The sequence below is a fragment of the Manis pentadactyla genome, chromosome 14 (genome assembly GCF_030020395.1).
Source record: "Manis pentadactyla isolate mManPen7 chromosome 14, mManPen7.hap1, whole genome shotgun sequence".
In the NCBI taxonomy this organism is placed as follows: domain Eukaryota; kingdom Metazoa; phylum Chordata; class Mammalia; order Pholidota; family Manidae; genus Manis; species Manis pentadactyla.
The window spans coordinates 58,664,228-58,683,485 of record NC_080032.1 but is presented as its reverse complement, the minus strand read 5'-3'; the positions used below and the strand labels follow the sequence as shown (position 1 = coordinate 58,683,485).

Sequence of the window (19,258 nt, the reverse complement as noted above, 5' to 3'; positions counted from 1 at the left end):
CTTCCCAAGACACCAAGGCATGGAACATGAGCCACAGACATTAAGCCATAGTGGCAAGTGACTTTTGCTTCTGGAGTTTTCTGACCTAAGGATGATTTTCAGGCAATAGAAAGAAGCAGAAGCCACCAGCTCTGTCCTGTAGTTCTAAGTAATTCTTGATAAACTTGGTGATTACATGAGCTCCACGGAGGCAGATACCTCTCAGGCCACATGAGTAAGCTGTAAGTAATCTGGGGAAGAGACCTTCCCCTTAGCGTGGCATCATTTATAGTGTTCCACAGTTACAGCCTGCATTTTTGTAGTTTCTGCTGAATGATTTATGGCAATATTGTTCTGTGACTCACTTGGTTTCTTTCTTAGACTAAAAATTACGGTGTTTTAAACATCTCAGGAACATATGTTCTCAGATCCAAGTGTCCTTACCTTAATGATTATAAGCATCTGACTAATGAGGAAGAGCTGTTTTTCTCCTGTTTGTGTTAAATGTGATTTAGTCTGTCTTCCTGGACAATAAAAATATCTGTGCATTTTGTGTAAAATAGAATTCCTCACATCTTAATTTCTTTTCAACAGTAATCTGAAAATGTGGGAACCTGTGCTCAGTAAATGATGAATGAAAAACCTAGTGAGTTTTTATCCTAAAGAAAAGTTGCATATATTTTAAGTTTTATGCACTAGTAGTATTTTTAATCTTTGAGTGTTCTCTCTACCTTAACAGGTTATCCTATAATCTGACACTATGCATGTGTCAATTTCCTAGATTGATCTTAACTCCAGTCGATATCTAGTTCACCTTCTACAATATATCATTAAGTTAATTACCCACACAGGAAGGAGTGTATCTCATTAACATATGGTAGGACCCCCTTTTTGGAAGACAGCCTAACACTTGCCTATTACATCACACTTGTATTTTCTAAAGTTGTATTTTGGAGGATATGACTTGACTCAGTCTTTACCTGAATTATTAAACCACAGTCTTGTTACAATATGATTCTACAGTATTCTTTTCATTAACTTGTCCTCAGCTCCTCACTAATTTGTTATTTTCTATACATTCTCTCTGTCTTTAAGATTACTATCTGTTTTGGGTTAAAGGAATATTTTCTTGGACACAAAAATGCATCATCAACCAAAACAAAAAAGAGCTGTTCTCCCTTGATGTCTTCCTCCTCCTTCCTGATTTCCTGATCCTGGGATGAAGAGGCTAAAGTTTCCAGCTGGATCTGGCAGTTAGCATTTCTGGGATAAATTAAATGAACACACATGATTGAGGTGTAGCTGGACTGTATCACTGTCTTCCTATTATCCTAGGAGATCAAAGCAAAGCACAAATAGAGGCTTAGTCTTTAAAATATTCGAAACAGATGACTGGTTCTTTTTGGTGAAAATTCAGATTTTAAGGCAAACCACTTGTTAGCAAGACTTCATTTCTTTTTTCCTTCATTTCTTTTCATTGAAAGATGGTCAACACTGAACATATACAAGTCTTTCTTTCTCAATTTCAGGACTAGAATGACAAACTTTTTGCATGAGGAGGGATTTGGCAGACCTAGAAAGCTCTTAGACCTTCTGGGTTCCTCTTCATGTGAATATAAAATAAATCATTCAGATTTTCCTTTAGGCATTTTGGACTTTAAATGAAAACATCTTAAATGTTTTAATTCTCATAGTTAATTTGTTGGCGGGTCACTATTTAAAATCTAGTATTCATACTGTTATATCTTCCAGAGATTGAACCGGAATGTTTATCCCTGACTTCATGTTTCAACAAACTGAAAAGCTCATTCTCCACACTCTTTTATCATTGACATCTGGGTCCTAAGTTCACATAGAGTAATTCCATAAGTGTGGTTTGAAGTTTTTATTGTTTTTTTTTAACTGATTGAAATGAAGAATATTAACTCAAAAATATTTGTTGGGAGTCTACCTTGTACCTACATTGCATTAGGTGTGTAGATTAAATATGTCTTCAAGACATAAGCAAATGCTAAACAACAGATTTTCTCCAACAGAAAAAAAAAATTATACAAGCTCCAATAGGAAAACCCAGGTCTCCACATGAGACTCAAGGACTCACAGAGGAGGTAGCCCTTGAGCTGCCTCTTGAAGGAGCAATAGGCATCTGCCGAACAGATAGAATTTTAGACAGGGACATAGTATTTGCAAATATACAGAAGTGTAAACGGCACAGCAAATTTGGTAGTTTGCTATGGATAGTACTTAGGGTGGATATTAACGATCTGTGTCTACATAAAACAATGCCCCAAGCTTAGCAGCATAAAAAACAATAAGCCTTTGTTATCTCAGTGGTTTCTGTGGGTCAGGAATTCAGTGGCAGCTTAGCTGGGTGGTTCTTAGAGTCTGTCATGGGGTTGTAGTCAAGACAGGAGTTGGGGCTGCAGTTACCCAAAAGCTTGACTGGCGGAGGAAGCATTTAATTCCAGGATGGCTGGCCCACAATTCCTGCCACTGGCAAGAACCTTCAGTTCCTCCCAAGGTGAGCTTCTTGATAGGCTGTTGGAATGTCCTTATAACAGTATGGCTGACTTCACCCTAAATGAATGATTCAAGAGAGGAGAACAGGAGGAACCACAGTGCCTTTTATGACATAGAAACAGAAGTTACATACCGTCACTTCTACTGCATTGTTTCTTAGAAGCAAGTCAGAGAGACTGTGATTCATTGAATGGGGCAGCATGTCTACTACTTGAAGAGTGTCAAAGAATTTGTGCACTTATTTTAAACCACCAAGGGTGTTAGGGAGGAGGCGTGACAAGCCATGGGGCAGGTGCCATCAGCAGCAGTAGATCGTGAAGACCGTGGCGTGCTGTTGCAGTGTGTGGAGGGTGGGCAGGACAGTGGGTAAACAGGGCCAGTTGAGAGCTGCTGCTTTGTCCTGGACAGTGATGCTGGGGGCCCAAGTGGATGCACTGATGGAAGAGCTAAGGAAGTGGGAGATGTATTCATTACCAAGAGGTTTTAGTGCTTCTAAGAGATGTCCCAAATTGTTTCAGTTTTTGGTTTAGAAAGGGAAGAATACAGTCTGGAAGCCCAGGTATAGTTCAGCAAGTCAACTTGCCCACAAGAACTCTTCAGATATAAAGCAATGAAGTGAAGCCTGCACGTTCTGAAGTGGGCCTAGGTGAGAAGCATCAAGCTGTGACATGTGGACGCTGAGTAACTCAGCTTCTAACTGTATTTACAGGTCAGGATACCTCTCTGGGTCTTGAATTTTTCATTTATAAAGTGGGGCAGAGAGAAGGGTGTGAGTAGATGACCTTGGTGAATTCTAAAACTCCTTCCATCTTTTATGTTCTGTCCTCAGAATGAGTAGTATGTTGTTTTGTCCAATTGGTGTTTTGTACTTATTTAATCTTGAGAACATTTGACTCAAGGGAAATATTTGACCCCCATTCACAAACATTTAAATCCAGTTATACTGATGTCAAGGAATTTTCACTGGATATTTGCTGGAGCTGAAATGAAGTTAATTCAATTTAATGTCTTTATCAATTTCTCATACATGTACTTGCAATTATCCAACTTCTTCAATATTCTTATTTTACTGAATCATTTTAGTATCAACTGTTTTCCTTACTTATATGTTGTATATCTTGATTTTTTAACCACCAAAGTTTTTGTCCATACCATATTTTACTATTACAGCTTTCGATAACTGTGAGTTTTCTTTTTATGCCTGACACCAAATCCAGTTTTCTGTTTGGACAGTGTTTGATTTTGTGTTGCTGTTCCTATTGTTACAAGTAATATTCATTATGAATCGAAAATTTTTTAATGGTAATTTTTAATTTCTCAATTGTGAGAAAATTATAAATATTTGCTCTTTGGTATTGATTACCCTTTTATCTGGAATTGATCTATTGTAAGTTTGGCATATTTATTTGTAAAAGTCCAGACAGTAAATATTTTATACTTTGTGAACTATACGCTGTCATAACTTTTCAGCTCTACTGTCTACCTTAGACAGTATGTAAATGAATGAGCATGGCTATGATCCAGTCTAACTTCCTTTATGGACACTGAAATTTGATAATTCACATAATTTTCCACATTCACCAAATATTATTCTTTTGACTATTTTCCCAACCATTTGAAAGTATAAAAACCATTATTAAAACAGGGATTGTACAAAAACAGGCTCTGGTGCAGAATTTGGTCCATGGACTGTGATTTACCAGCCTTAGGTCTGTTATTTTGCTTATGCAGTTCTTCTTCATGCTTCTCATCACTTCACATGCTATAACCTGACCATCCATGGTCGGTGTTCTGAGGGTCGTATGTGAGCAAGAGTTTTCAAGAATAATTTGCATTTTACATGTGTTCATATCCTCAAAAGGATGAGTATTATTATTCCCATTTTATAGATGGTGAAACAGATTCCTGAAAATAATAAGTTAATAATTAGTGAAAATGCTTGCTATGTGGAGGACACATGGGTTATTACAATCCCATAAAATATACTATCATCAAAGTAACTTGTCCTAGGGCTCATAGCCGGAATGGTGCAGACCCTGGAGCTAAGCCAGTCTGCCTTAAGAGCCCATGCTCTTAGGTCCTGCACTGGATTGCTCTGTACTTCTGCACTGCTTCACAAGGGCGTCAGTACACAGCAGAGATTTTGTAGCACATAAGTAATACCAAATCTCTTTTCTGGTGAGGGCTGCCTCTGGGTAAAAAAGCCTTTTTTCACCACAGTCTCTGGAAACAAGATGCCTAGTAATTAACATGATTACCAGCCAAGGGCTTGCATGCTCATGACTTCAGTCTTTGAATGGGTCATGTTTATGGCCATGGCCACAGCGAACCACATTACCTTCCCTGGCATTAACGAAGGAGACCATTACACCTCCTGTAAGTGTAGTGCTGTAAGGTGTGAGATGCCACAGCAGCTTTTGCCAGAGAAATATTCGAGTAGATAAAATTCTTAGTTAAGATCATAAGATGCAACTTGTGGATAGGAAGAATTAATATTGTCAAAATGGCTATCCTGCCTAAAGAAATCTATAGATTCCATGCAATTCCTATCAAAATACCAACAGCATTCTTCAATGAACCAGAGAAAATCATTCTAAAATTCATGTGGAACCACGAAAGACCTCAAATAGCCAAAGCAATTCTGAGAAGGAAGAATAAAGCTGGGGGCATTATGCTCCCCAACTTCAAGCTCTACTACAAAGCAACAGTAATTAAGACAATTTGGTACTGGCACAAGAACAGACCCATAGACCAATGGAACAGACTAGAGAGCCCTGATATAAACCCAACCATATATGGTCAATTAATATATGATAAAGGAACAATGGATATACAATGGGGAAATGACAGCCTCTTCAACAGCTGGTATTGGCAAAACTGGACAGCTAAATGCAAGAGAATGAAACTGGATTATTGTCTAACCCCATACACAAAAGTAAACTCAAAATGGATCCAAGACTTGAATGTAAGTCATGAAACCATAAAACTCTTAGAAGACAACATAGGCAAATATCTCCTGAATATAAGCATGAGCAACTTCTTCTTGAATGCTTCTCCTCCATCGAGCAAGGGAAACAAAAGCGAAAATGAACTCATGGGACTACATCAAACTAAAAAGTTTCTGTACAGCAAAGGACACCATCAACAGAACAAAAAGGCATCCTACAGTATGGGAGAATATATTTGTAAATGACATATCCGACAAGGGGTTAACATCCAAAATATATAAAGAACTTACACACCTCAACACCCAAAAAGCAAATAACCCAATTAACAAATGGGCAGAGGATATGAAGAGACAGTTCTCCAAAGAAGAAATTCAGATGGCCAACAGGCACATGAAAAGAGGCTCATCATCACTAATCATCAGGGAAATGCAAATTAAAACCACAATGAGGTATCACCTCACACCAGTAAAGATGGCCAGCATCGAAAAGACTAAGAACAACAAATGCTGGTGACGATGCGGAGAAAGGGGAACCCTCCTACACTGCTGGTGGGAATGTAAGCTAGTTCAACCATTGTGGAAAGCAATATGGAGGTTCCTCAAAAAACTAAAAATAGAAATACCATTTGACCCTGAAATCCCACTCCTTGGAATTTACCCAAAGAATACAACTTCTCAGATTCAAAAAGACATATGCATCCCTATGTTTATTGCAGCACAATAGCCAAGATATGGAAGCAACCTAACTGTCCATCAGTAGATGAATGGATAAAGAAGAGGTGGTACATATACACAGTGGAATACTATTCAGCCATAAGAAAGAAACAAATTCTACCATTTGCAACAACATGGATGGAGCTGAGGACATTATGCTCAGTGAAGTAAGCCAGGTGGAGAAAGACAAGTACCGAATGATTTCCCTCATTTGTGGAGTATAACAATGAAGTAAAACTGAAGGAACAAAATAGCAGCAGACTCACAGACTCCAAGAATGAACTAGTGGTTACCAAAGGGGAGGGGTGTGGGAGGGCGGGTAGGGAGGGAGAGAGAAGGTGATTGAGGGGTATTATGTTTAGTACACATGGTGTGGGGGATCACGGGGAGAACAGTGTAGCACAGAGAAGGGACATAGTGGATCTATGGCATCTTACTACACTGATGGACAGTGCCTGCATTGGGGTATGGGTGGGAACTTGATAATATGGGTAAATGTAGTAACCACATTGTTTTTTCATGTGAAACCTTCATAAGAGTGTGTATCAATCATACCTTAATAAAAATTAATTAATTTTTTAAAAATCATAAGATGCAGAGACCTGCTTAAGTTAATGTAATTCTATGGCTTATTAACAAAAACTTCATGAGGGAAGTAACTAACATAAGAGCAGATAAGGCAAGCAGCCAGGTGAACAAGCATGCTTTCATGGAAGGTACAAGTTGTAATTGCTCCAAGAGATACCAAGATGCAGGAGTTCAGTTCCAGGGAGCCTAGCCCCTGCCCATCAGACCACATACTCGTGTTTGTGTGTACGTGTGTGTGTGTGTGTGTGCACATGCTCACATATGTATGTGTGAATGTACATACGTGTTTTAAGTAACACTTGAACCTGATGCTTTATTCTCCTGCACAGAAATATATGAGCATTGGCATGATCATATGAAGTCACAGAAATCTGAGGCCTTCAGGTACATAGAAGGTACAGCACTGAAGTCGTAAGAGTGTGACACACACATCAGCCATAGGGTGGCCTTGCAGTATTCTTTGAAATGGGACATCTGGGAGATGATGTGTGGATGGTTTGTTAGAGGAATAACAGAAGTATATCGGACCAAATGGCATTTATCTGCTATTGGTTAGATGAATAAGATGGCAGAGGACTTTGCTTCCTGGGGATGATCCAAGAAATACTTTCTGTTTCTTGTCAGCAGTAGCATCTCGCATATGAGAAGACTATAGCTTCATAAGCCACAAGATAACTGAGGATGAAGAATCCCCCTAAACTGTGTGGTGTATATATGTGGGGAGATGGCTTGAAGTGTGGAGAGAGCTGTTCCTCCTGTTAGTTGTGGTTAAAGTCTGTGATACTACAAGTGTCCTCCCTGGAGAGAGACCAAGGAAAAGCACTAATAACATGAACAGATTAAAACATTAAGAAAATGTGTATTGGCATTCTCTTGTACCTTTTCTTCTTTGCTTGATCTTCAGAGTTGGAGTTTCTATTTCACTCTTAACTGTGTTCTTTCCTATTTTCTAAACACACATAATACAGTATTCTGTATTCTGATTATATCAGAAACATGGTCTCTAGTCTTTGTATTTCCTCTCCAAAACTGACACAAAATTTGGGTGTGGATGCCTGTGTATGGTAGCTTTTTTAAGAGTCCTAAAAGGTGGGGCTAGAGCCTCGTAGATAAAACATACGGAGATTCTGTACAAGCTTAACTTTTTTTCCCCACTGTCAGGTCATTTGACAGCATCCTTCGAGCCTACTGCTTTTGGTTGGATCGTGTATCTTCACATGCTTCAGTCCAGATGTACCCTTTCCTGGCTCCTTGCCTCTTCCTCCCTCAGCCTGGGCGCTCCTGTCCTTTCACTTGCTGGTGTCCTGCTGGTTGTCCCTTGGGATCCGTCAGCTCTGTCAGAAGGCTGGATTGGCTCTCCCAACACCATGGGGCCACTGCCCTCTGCCACCACACTTCAGAATGCTCTTCAGTCTACAAGACTGGGTTGTGTATACACAGGCCTGGGTTACATAGTCCTGAATTACCCAGGCTGCTCCTCTGTGATATTTAACATCAGTCATGAGCTGAAGGATTTGTGGGCTTTCTTTGCTGAGCCTCTTTTGTCATAGTCACTTTATATCCTCAAATAATAAAGATTTGCTGAAGCATGGACCAGTCAACACTGAAAGGGTGATGTCTGTCAGAGCATGTGTTAGGCTGAGTTACTTTAACTTTCAGAGGAGGGAGAGGGATGTTAACTCAGTGACTCTCTGGGAGGTTCTATTCCCAAGTAATGGGTAGAGAAAACAGTCTTCCTGATTTGTTTTTCCCAAATCTTTTTTTCCACCCAAAGCCTGAATTAAGCCCAGGTGAGGGGGGTGAGGTCTGGAAATTGTTAATCCACAGGATTTGTTCATGGTGTCTAAGATTTGCAGAAAGAATTTGCTTTTTAAATATGATTTCTGGATTGACTGTGGCACAGAAGTCCAGGACAGACCGCTCTGTCTTGGCAGCCAAGAGCCCTTTTACTTATTTACTTGTTTGTCACCATCCCCGCCCGACCCCAAGATGCCTTTTAGATTCTCAGATACATGACATTTTTTGGTGTGTGTGTAGTGTGTAAATAAAGATTCTTCATGTGGTAAGTCAGGAGGAGACAGAAGATACAGAAGAGAGGAAGAGAATACAGCAAAGCTGTTGGGGTGGAGGGAGAGGGTCCATCCATGCCTTTCCAGGAATCAGCTGCCACCTCACTGTGACCCTGGCTTTATTTCAGTTTGTAGTAATGAGAGGAAGAAGCTAAGGAGACACCCTTTGTACCTCCTGTCCTGGCACTGGTTTCCTTTCTTGAAATGCTCTTTTACCACATTCGGAAACATCTCCATCCTCTCAGTCATACAGAGCTTTAAGCTGCACTGCAGCTAAAAATCCTGGTCTTTTTGCTCAGGCCTTTCCTCCCACCATGTTCTTGCACCCTCCCCGCTGCAAGCGTGAGCACGATCATGCCTGTATACACTGAAATCACAAATGCGTCTGACCTGTCAGTTTGTTTCCTGAGTATTTCCAACTTTAGCATTAAGACATCAAATTTCTGTAAGCAACTTATCTTTCTCTAAATAGCACAGATGCCCGTTTCTGATATTTACACACAGCTGCAGGTACATTTAGAGTTTCCCCTGCATTCCAGCTGAGGGGTAAATGCTCCTCTCTCCCACCTGTACCCCGTTAAGCCAAGTTCTTGTTAAATACTGCTCAGTGAGGAGCCCCGTCTATGGAGGCTTCAGGCACAGGCCTCAAGAAGAGACTTTCAGTAGCCACAGCTTCTGACAGTCTGCATAGTCTGTTGTGTTTGATTTGATGCTGGAGTTGAAATAATAATGTGGCTAATGGCAAATTATCTCTGTCTGGTCCTCCACCTCTTCTATGTACACACACACACACACCCTTAACCTGACCTTGAAATAACTGCAAATCACAAGAGGATCTCCTCCAGAGACTGGCCTCAGTGTGGGAGCCCCTGTATAAATAAGCTGTCAGATCTCATGGTTACTGGGTAATCATAGTTGGCTCTTTTCCTTGTATTCCTGTGGACAGTGAGAAGGAGCCAATGGATGTGTTCCCTATAATTTAGATCCACATCCTTTGTTACGTTATTCTTTATTTACTGAGATACTGTCAAGGTGGGGAGGTTCCTTTTGTTTACCCTGGGTAGCCCTCTTGGCCTTCCCGTCCACTCCCAGTGCGCTTGGTATTCTGCATTAGAGAGAGAAGAAACTGAAGTGTTGTGATAAGGTTTCTGTTGTGTGCTGCCCAACAGGCAGTGAGCATGTTGCTGATCCTCGGGTCCCTCTGTCTCACAGACGTCATGATGCCGAGAAGAGCTGGTGTGCCTGACCGCGGCACACAATCATAGCGGGGGGACTTCAGAAGGCAGACCTCAGAGCATCACAGTGGGGTGTGAATTACCGGTGTCAGCTCTCCAGTCTGTGCGCAGGCATGTGAGGCCAACCATTTTTTGCCTATGGGCACCTGCCTACCTGGTGTTCCCTTTGAAATTCAGCATCAGCCTTCATTGGGCTTGCCTGCTCAAAAAGTGTGAGACTCTCTTCTCTCTCTTTTGCCTTATTTTTTTTCCCATAATTTTTCATTCATAAGTGTGTAGGACTTTACTGTTCAGTGGGGAAATCATTCAGCTATTTTATTGTGTGTGTATGTGTGTACACGTGCACGCATGCAGACATGCACACCCTAATATTTAACCCCTATCGTGTTCTCTAAAATGCAATAAGTGATTTATTGTGGATAGGCTGCGTCAAGCCAAGAACTGGATTGAAGATACTTTCCCATCTTTATTAGCTCGGAAGATCAAGGAAGAATTTTTGAACATGTATCTGCTCCTCGCATTTCTGAATCCCAAGTGGGTGGCTTTCTTGATTCTAGTTATCTCACTGTCTCTCCGACCATCCCTTCAGGGAGTGTACTGTGTGTCCCTTGCTTGGTCGGCTTGTAACAAATTCTGTGCCTCATAGCAGCATTCCCTCCACCCCAGTGTCCATGTATCAACATTGTCTTCATCTGTACATACAGGCCTGCCCCCTTGATGGGAATGACCTTATTTTCATGTGTCTGACAAGTGTCCACATATTAGACCAGGAACTTGAAATACCTAGAGCCTTAACATACCCCATGAGCACAGAATGGATGGGCTTCAGCAGCAGATTTCCTTCCCTCTGTAGTGGGCAGGCCCCCGCCACTCTGCCCTCATCATACTGCATATGACAGGATAGTTTTAACTGAAGGAAGAGTAAATTAGGCAAATGCAGTTTGCAGCTCTGTAGTTCAGATTTCAAGATTTGTTTTATTCTAATCCCTGTTTCCTATCTCCTTATCACTTTGAGTACAGAATTTTTTCTCTCCGTATCTGAATCAAGAAATAGACGATGTTTTGTTTTGTTTTGCTGGAGTGGTAATCTATGCTTAAAGAAAAATAGACAAAGAAAGATTCCTGGGCTGTAAAACTAAGAAGAAATGATTGTTATTTTAAAAAATGATTCCTGCTTTTTTTCATATTTGAAAACTTGCAGCTTTTTGCAGTTTTCACAGACACATTTATGCTTTTACAAACAAAAAAGCCATTTAAGTCTGAAACCTTTGGAGAGAGTTTTTGTCCTTTAGAACTAGATGTTCCTATTTGTAGTAAAATTTCTGATTAACATTTATTATCTCAGTGACTTAGTAGTCCCTAAACCTGATTCCTAGTAGTAACTGAGTATTTACTATTTCTGATTTACCCAGTAGTAAAGAAAAAATGATTCATTCACTTGTTGAAGAACAGTAAGGCAGATTTTATCAAGGACCATAATGGCAGGTATAGGGATCACTGCAGTGGAATTTTACAGTGGGTGAGGAAGATTGTACTCGACTCCAAATACACAAGGAAAAGTGGGAGGTATAGCCAAGGAGCAGGGGGCAGTGGACAGACACTTACTAAGAGGAAGCATCAGGGAGAAGGGGGGGTTCTGGCTGAACCCACCTAACAGGGTTCTTGCCCAGGGCAGTTGCTGTGATCAGTGCCACCAGGGGTGGGTGGAAGGTGAGGCACTTAATCAGGTGTGGAGGGTGGTCAGATTTTGAGGATGGGAGATTTTTGATAAACCAACGTAGCAGAATTCTTGCTAGAAGTGGTCAATCTAGAGAGAAACACAGAAGTCCAAAAGTTAGGCCTCACCAAGAAGGGAGTTCAGAGGAGCCCAACTGAAGTTGGGTCAGTGAGAGAATCTTGTCACCAGTGTATGGATAAGGGGGTAAGAGGGTTAGTTTTATTAGGATTAAGTTAGCTTAGGTTAAATAACTAAGTGATTTTCCTCGGTCCAAGTATTTCATTAACTAAACAATAATAGGTCATCTAATGTAAGATTGTATATCAATGATACCCTAATTTTAAAAATATGTATACACATTTATTTATTTTAAAATAGGTTATCTGTAAGACATGTTGAGGAAGGGATCTGCTTAGTATAGAACTAATATTCTAAGTACTTAGTAAATATTTATAATATAAGTAATACTCTGGATTTTTTTTGCTTCTGTCATGTCATAATTTTTAATTTTTGTTTTGGAAGATAAATGTAAGATAGTCACATTCTATAAAATTTGAGTAGTCAAGAAGATATACATGAAAAGTAATTGTGAAGTAGGGGTTAAGCTTTAGAACTCTGAAGTTTCTTGCCTTTAACTTCAGACAGTCTTTAATTTTTCCTAAAATTTTATGTTTATTGACTTACCCCTAAAGGAAAGACAGCTATGTTGTAACAGAATTTTTTTTTCAATGACTGTAGCCTTCTAGCTAAGCACAGACTCGGTCTAATGCTACTGAAATTTTCCAGATTCTCAGTGTTAACAATGAGGTTTGTATTTTGATGGAGATTATATAGTTGTATCTTTTAAGCTCTTCTGAAATTTTCAGTTCTTTATAGGTTATTATGATGTTACAAACCTGCTAGGCATCTTTTTTGACCAGTGTGTCTCTTATAGAAGGAATATAAAATGAAGACTATTCTCAAATATATATTTTTTCTATTTGTTGGGATTTAAAATAAGTAAGGACCATAACACCAAAAACATTTACAGACTCCATTAATTATCCTTCTGTTAGTGTTTCACAAGAGAAGGCTAGTTAAAAGGTTGGATATCAGAGACCAATAGGAATAAAAAACTTATTGAATTTCATAACCTTTTATATGAAAACTAAGAATCAGATCAAGGCAAAGGGTTTACTTTAGCAGTTTAAGGGTTTGCCTGAAGTAAACTTCAAAATTAAAGTTAAAAATAAATCATGAATTAAACATTTTAATTCTCTTATATACCAAACACATTAGTTACATCATTCTAAGATTTTTTTTTAAATGTAGAGTAGGACCATACCTTAATATTTCCATCACGTAAAACTAGATATGGCATGGCACAGGCATTCACTAAATGTTTGTTAAGTGAGTTATGTAATTTTTTTAGTTTCAATCTATGTAATTTGATATGCAGTATACCTGATCAGTGTAGCAAAAATAATACGAACATTTACTACATTTTTTTCAAAGAACTCTATCCTGTCACAAAGTAGCTGTATATAAGTGAGAAAAGAACACAAAGCTCCAGACCTTTGTAAAGAGGCTTTACACTGTCTTTCATCTTTCTGATCCTGAAGTGCATTATTGACCAAGAAGATAAACTTAGTTATTAAGGGAAAAAAGGCTGAGGCTGGATTGATGTATTTTATTTCCTCACTGCCTTTTTACTTTTCAGAGTTTAGCTTCTTGCTGGGACCTCTGGCCAAGAATGCCCTTAAGAGAAGCATGTCTCTGGAAGGTTACTATGTCAGTTGCTGGGGACCTTCCTTGAGGTGCCTGTGCTGAGGGCCACAGTGTCATGGTGACCCAGTGAGAGGTCAGAACTACATCTGTGCAGTTCCTACATGGGCAGGTGAACCCTTCTCTGAAGACTTCAGCAAATGGGAAGAATAAAAAGATTTTGTAGCCAGTTACAGGCAGTGAGAGCTATCCAGAGAAGAATCACAGTTAATTTAAAAATAATTTGCCAGGAACACAGTAAATGACCAATTAATGACACAGTAAATGACCAATTAATGTTAGCTTTGAAAAAGTGTCAGCTTCCTAACAACAAAACATTAGTACCCAAGTGTAAGTACCTTAAGTTCCAAATAATACTCAGTACCTAATTCATCCAGTCTTTATAAGGAAGACAGACCATTTGTCGCAAAATGAGTTCCTAGGATATGTTACAACCAACTAACATTGCATAGTGTAAACGTCTGGCACAGGGACAGTAGAGTGGGAAGAAGAAAGCAGTTGACTGGGTGGGAGGGAGCCTTTCACTGTGCACATTCCATATTGAAATTGAGAAGTCAAATGGTCTGAGAAAATGTGTTCAGATCATAGATAATTGCAGAAGTGTAATACTGTCGAATTTTCAGTTACAGCCTCTACTGAACAGTTCAGGAACAACTCATCTGTCTTCCCAAGGATCTTCAGCCATCTAGCCTTATTTAAGTAGAAAGAAGGTTAAAATGAACACCTTCAGATCACTGTCCTCTGTCACCATGTCATCAAATGCTGGCCTCTCAAGTCAAATCAAGGCTTTAAATCTAATACATAAGCAAATAAGTCTTTGCAAGAAGCAGCAAAATTATCAGTATGTCAACTAAAAATCTTTCATCCTCTTTTATAATTTAAATTATTTTCCTTAACAACTTGGTAAATGTGGGATTAGGGGAATATGCTATTTTGGCATATTTGATACAAGCAGAGGTTATCTTGACAAGTTCATTTTTAACTTCTTTTTGCCAAGAAAGACATTGTTCTGCACAGCTGTAGACTGATGTGGTTTGACCACATTTCTGATGGTTTTTGGTAGGGCCCCTTGCGAATGTACCGAGGTTGTATGTGGACAAGAGACGTAACTTACAGCTCCTTGTAAGTTATCCTCCTCCTACTTGGCAAGTGACCCTCTTCCCTGTGGAGACTAGGCAGCGGCAGTTCTACCTTGTGGGAAATGCAGTTTCTCTTTTAAGTAGCCCAAGTTAGATGGGGGGAAGGAAAGAGATAAGGGCATTTCTGACATGATAGACATGGTTAAATGCACCCCGGAGAGGCCAGAGTGTTTTTGTTGTTGTTGTTGTTGTTTGTGTGGATATGTTTAGGAACTATGCTAGTTGGGCAGTTTCATACACTTTCACATAATAAACTCTAGAATTTTTTGTTTTGCTTTGTTTTAAAACAATTTCCTTTGACATGGGAAGAAAGGACAGACAGCTTGGCCATTGCACAGAATGAATTTTTATTCTGAAAAAAAATTTCCAATTCCATCACTTTTTAACTTTTTGAAAATTGAACTTTGAAAAATTGCAGAGTGCAAAACACTATCATGTTTTTAATCAGCACTTCAGCATGAAATGCATTTAAATAAACAGTGTATCGAGCAAAATGTAAAATACGATACTGTTAAAAATTGATTTATATAAGTCTATAAAAAGAGTTGGGAGATGGTATTGTTGATGAAACCTATCGACTATTTGATTGTTTCTTTTATACTTCCCCCCCCCTATTTTTCAGAGTATAGTATGTACTGATTTCGTAATAAAAAACAAAACTTTATTCATATAGAAACTCTTTAAAAGAGATAACAGGAAGTAGCAGGACCAGCCCTCTGAGGAGGCCAGCGAGAATCAGTGTCACTGTTGAAAGTAAGATGGGGCCTGGCTTCTGGTGACTCAAGATGATTGAGCTCCTTATCCATCAGGGGGGTTGGAGGTGTCCTGTGGATGAAAGATGCCTGCCGAGTGACACGCAGCAGGTGCAGACCTCTGCCCTGGAAGCCCTGGCAACTGTTTGAGAATCACCAGCATTCTGGCAGGGTTTTGCAGCCCTCACAGCTGCTGTGTATCAAGCAAATGCTGCACTAACATCTCACTCTTCTGAGATGTGAGGTCTGGCCCGGCTCTTCCTGAGCACCCCAGGCTCTGACCTGCCTGCAGTACCTGACCAGAGGAGTGTCAGGGGAGCTGTCAAAGGGACATCTGAGGCAGCAGTCATCGCCACTTAACGGTGCTTCCAGAAGAAGTCGGGGACAGTCGTCCACCCATGGTGAAGGGAGTACCCCACCCCCCCAGAAAAATATTTAGAGTAGGACTGTTATTCAAGAAAAACAGAACCAATGCTATAAGTGCGGGAATTTCAGAGAGTTCCTGACTGTGAGTCAGGTGTTTGCTGTTACATAAGGGCTTATCAATCATTGTCTGGAAGGAATACGGGATAGCCTGTGTGAAGTGAGGGAGGGGGGCCTAAGCCAGGATCAGGCCGATTTAGGAATGAGCTTGCTCACCCCAGACAGCTCTTGGCCAAGGAAAACATGCACCTTCTCCAGGGATAGGACTTTTCTTCCGTTCCAGGAGCTGGAGGAGCACATGAAGTATATATTGTCCAGGCTTTCAGATGAGCAAATTGCACTAGCAGTTTTTTGTAACCTACTCATAAATAAATGGGAAGAGAAACTGTGAGGTAACTGGAGTCTTTCTGTATCAGGAATGTCATCACTGTGAAAACAAGTTAGTCCCGTGCTTAATCCCTTGGCTAAACACGGCACTCTGAGGCTCATGCTGACACGCCAAGCCAGCACTCCCCACCTGTCTCCCGGGCGGTGGTTGGGTATGACAGTGCAGTTGTGCAAGTGTGTAGAGCTGTTTCTCTTTGTGATCCTGAAGATTTCAACAGTGAATAGAAGAGCTTTAGTCTTCGGTCATTTTTTTTTTTTTTTGCCTTGGAAGGCATAAAGGTATTTGAACTTCTCATTCCAGATTGACCTTGACTTTCCTCATTTCTTTCACCTCAGATCATCCAGCCCCTCTTAGAACTCGACCAAAATAGAAGCAAATTAAAGTTGTATATTGGACACCTGACAGCCCTCTGCCATGACCGCGACCCCCTGATCCTTCGTGGACTCCCTGCACCGGCTTCCTATAACTTGGACGATGACCCGGCAGCTTGGGAGAGTGAGCTGCAGAAGATGACCCAGGAACAGGTAAGGCCCTTACTTGAACTTGGACAAGACCTTATTAAATCCAGCTGCTATTTAGGTTGATGCAGTAGTAGCTACCTTGGGGAATTCAGTATTCGGTTTCAAGATGCTCAGCAGTGGTCAGTTCTTGAGCAGATACTAGGCATTACCGTTTGAAGGAAGTGCCATTTTATTCATTGGTATAACTTGCTCAAATATCAAAAAGGTCTAGCTTGAAAGGGAGAGATCAAGGACAGTCTGTTAACATGCCGCCCATGGGTTCATAGACGCAAGGCCACTAATAATCATGGCCCCTGAGGGAAAGCCTGAGGTATGAGTATTTGGATGTGGGGTTCTTGACAAGTCAGTGGCATGAACCTTTTTGTGTTTCTAGGCAAGTGTGGATTACAAATAAGTTTATAAATAAAAAAACCATTAGATGAGTGAGCTGAGGTTACCCCTGATGCTAATTTTCCTGTTTACTGTTGCCTGTTAAACTCCAGTGATTTTTTTTTTTAGTTCAGTAAAGGAATGAAAAAGCTAAAACCATGAATAAAAGAAACAAAAGAAAACAGGATGAGTATAGCAATAAAGAGCAGACATGGAAAGGAAAGAGAAGAAAAACTGAATGAACACAAAGAGAAATAGAAGAATTTTAAAACACAAATTCTCAGCTCCTTTGTTCCTAGTCTGCAGATGGGTTGGTGACATCTGTTGCTCCTTGTAGACTATGATCACACCAACCAAAAGACTTAAATGCACTGGTGTTGTAAACTTACTAAAACTCTTCTTCAGAAGTTTGAGCTGTACGGTGTTTTCCAGCTAAGTATTTTTCTATTTACTACACATTATTTGCGTCCTCAGAATGTATGAAGGAAATTGTGTTAAATTGCAAAACTTCCCAGGGTGTGACATTTAAGATAGTGGTAGCAGCCCACCGGTTGGAGAGATGCAAACTGCAGTCTTACTGCCTGACAACATAATCAGCAGCCTAATTAGTTACCCACCTTACTTACTTGATGAGAAAAAGCCTGCCTCTCAAATATGGCATATTTCTTTTTGAAAGAGAGAAAAATGTAAAGGACAGAATGAAGCTGAATTCATAATGATTCCTTTGAATGTTAGTAACCATGTAGTGAAATTACAGCTGAAAGCTCCCTGGAAACAGTGTACATGTGCCTAGTGAATTTTGGAAACTTTTACTTCAAGATTTTGCAGAAAAACAGTGCTTCTTAAAGCACTTACATACTGATAAGCAATTTCTTTGTAAAACAGCTTATCTTTAAAATGGAGGAAGTATTTTTGCTCTCACCTGTTTTTCAAATATGTCTCCATGGACTTAAGACAGTCTTTCCAAGGGAAAAAAATATCTTCAGGGTAAAACCAAAACAGAAAATTTCAAAATAAGAATTTTTCAGAAAGTTTTGTCTTGCCATTTCGTATTATGTTACAGTTAAGCTACTGTAAGCCTCAAAACAGTTTTGCTCACATACATGAATTGTGTTAATATTGCCACATTTCCCCTTGATTAAGACTGTGTTTCAGTTACTGAAGTTACTGCTTGGGGTGTGTGAAATTGTATCATTAGCACTATTCCCTGGGAAACACGTGACTTACGTCATCAGTAAAGGATTACAGTAACTAACACCACCTTCTATAAGCTTTTCCATAGCTGCTGATTGGTGGAGAAACCAACCAATTTTCTGCCATCTCACCCTTAGGAAGAATTTCAGGGAATAATACAGGCTTTGAGAAAGCTGGCCTCTAATAACACAAAATGATTTGCCTATGAAAGTAACCAAGGTTTGACTTCAGTTTTTGAACCCCAAGAAACGTAAAAATCAATATCCGATAAGCATATTGGCTTATTTTATGTCTGTGTGTTTTGCTTATATTTGGGGGAATATAAAGCCTTCTGTGACTGATGTTTGTACTGTTTCACTCCGCGTGCCTTTCACTGTCACCAACGCTCTCCCCAGTCACATCCCCATGGGGACAGGATGGGGGCCTTGTCTGTCTTTATCAGGGCTGTACCCTCTGTACCAAGAACAATGCCTCCCACAAAGTATCTACTCAAATATTTGTTGAATGAGTAAGAGAGAGGGGAAGTGGAAGGTAGACAGATAAGAATAAAGTCCTTACCTCTTATATCATATAAGGCCTTTCAGTTGTCCTAATTATTAAATGCACATCTCTCCTCACTCTATCCTTGAAGCATATCCAACCACTCAGTTTTTTAAACTGTTAAACTACTTTCAGTTTTCATACAAATATGCTTTTATTTATACTGACCCTTCTGTCTGGTGTGCCCTTCCCTTCCTTGTCTCCTTGGGGAATGCCTAAGTAGGAATCTGAGTTTTTAAACTCTAGGTCAGGCGTCATCTCTTCTGGCATTCTTTCCTGACATCGCAGGCAGAGTGTGCCACTCCCTCTTTAGGGCTTCTGTGGTACCTAGAACACTGATTGTCTTCTCATTCTAGGCCATCTATCTGTTGAGGACACAAACATATTATTATTTCATTA

The 19,258-nt window shown here is 39.9% G+C and overlaps 1 protein-coding gene across 13 annotated transcripts in view; it reads left to right on the top strand.

The window, feature by feature from the left end:
- Window positions 1-19,258, top strand: part of ERC1 (ELKS/RAB6-interacting/CAST family member 1) — a 730,429-nt gene that overhangs the window by 651,892 nt on the left and 59,279 nt on the right. For 9 of the 13 annotated variants that reach the window (XM_057492538.1, XM_036907416.2, XM_057492541.1 and 6 more), the window contains one exon: window positions 16,571-16,759. In XM_057492538.1, the coding sequence (XP_057348521.1) occupies window positions 16,571-16,759 (189 nt within the window). Of the gene's footprint in view, window positions 1-16,570; window positions 16,760-19,258 lie in introns of those variants that run through there. The other 4 variants (XM_057492546.1, XM_057492545.1, XM_057492543.1 and 1 more) reach the window with 1 other exon arrangement.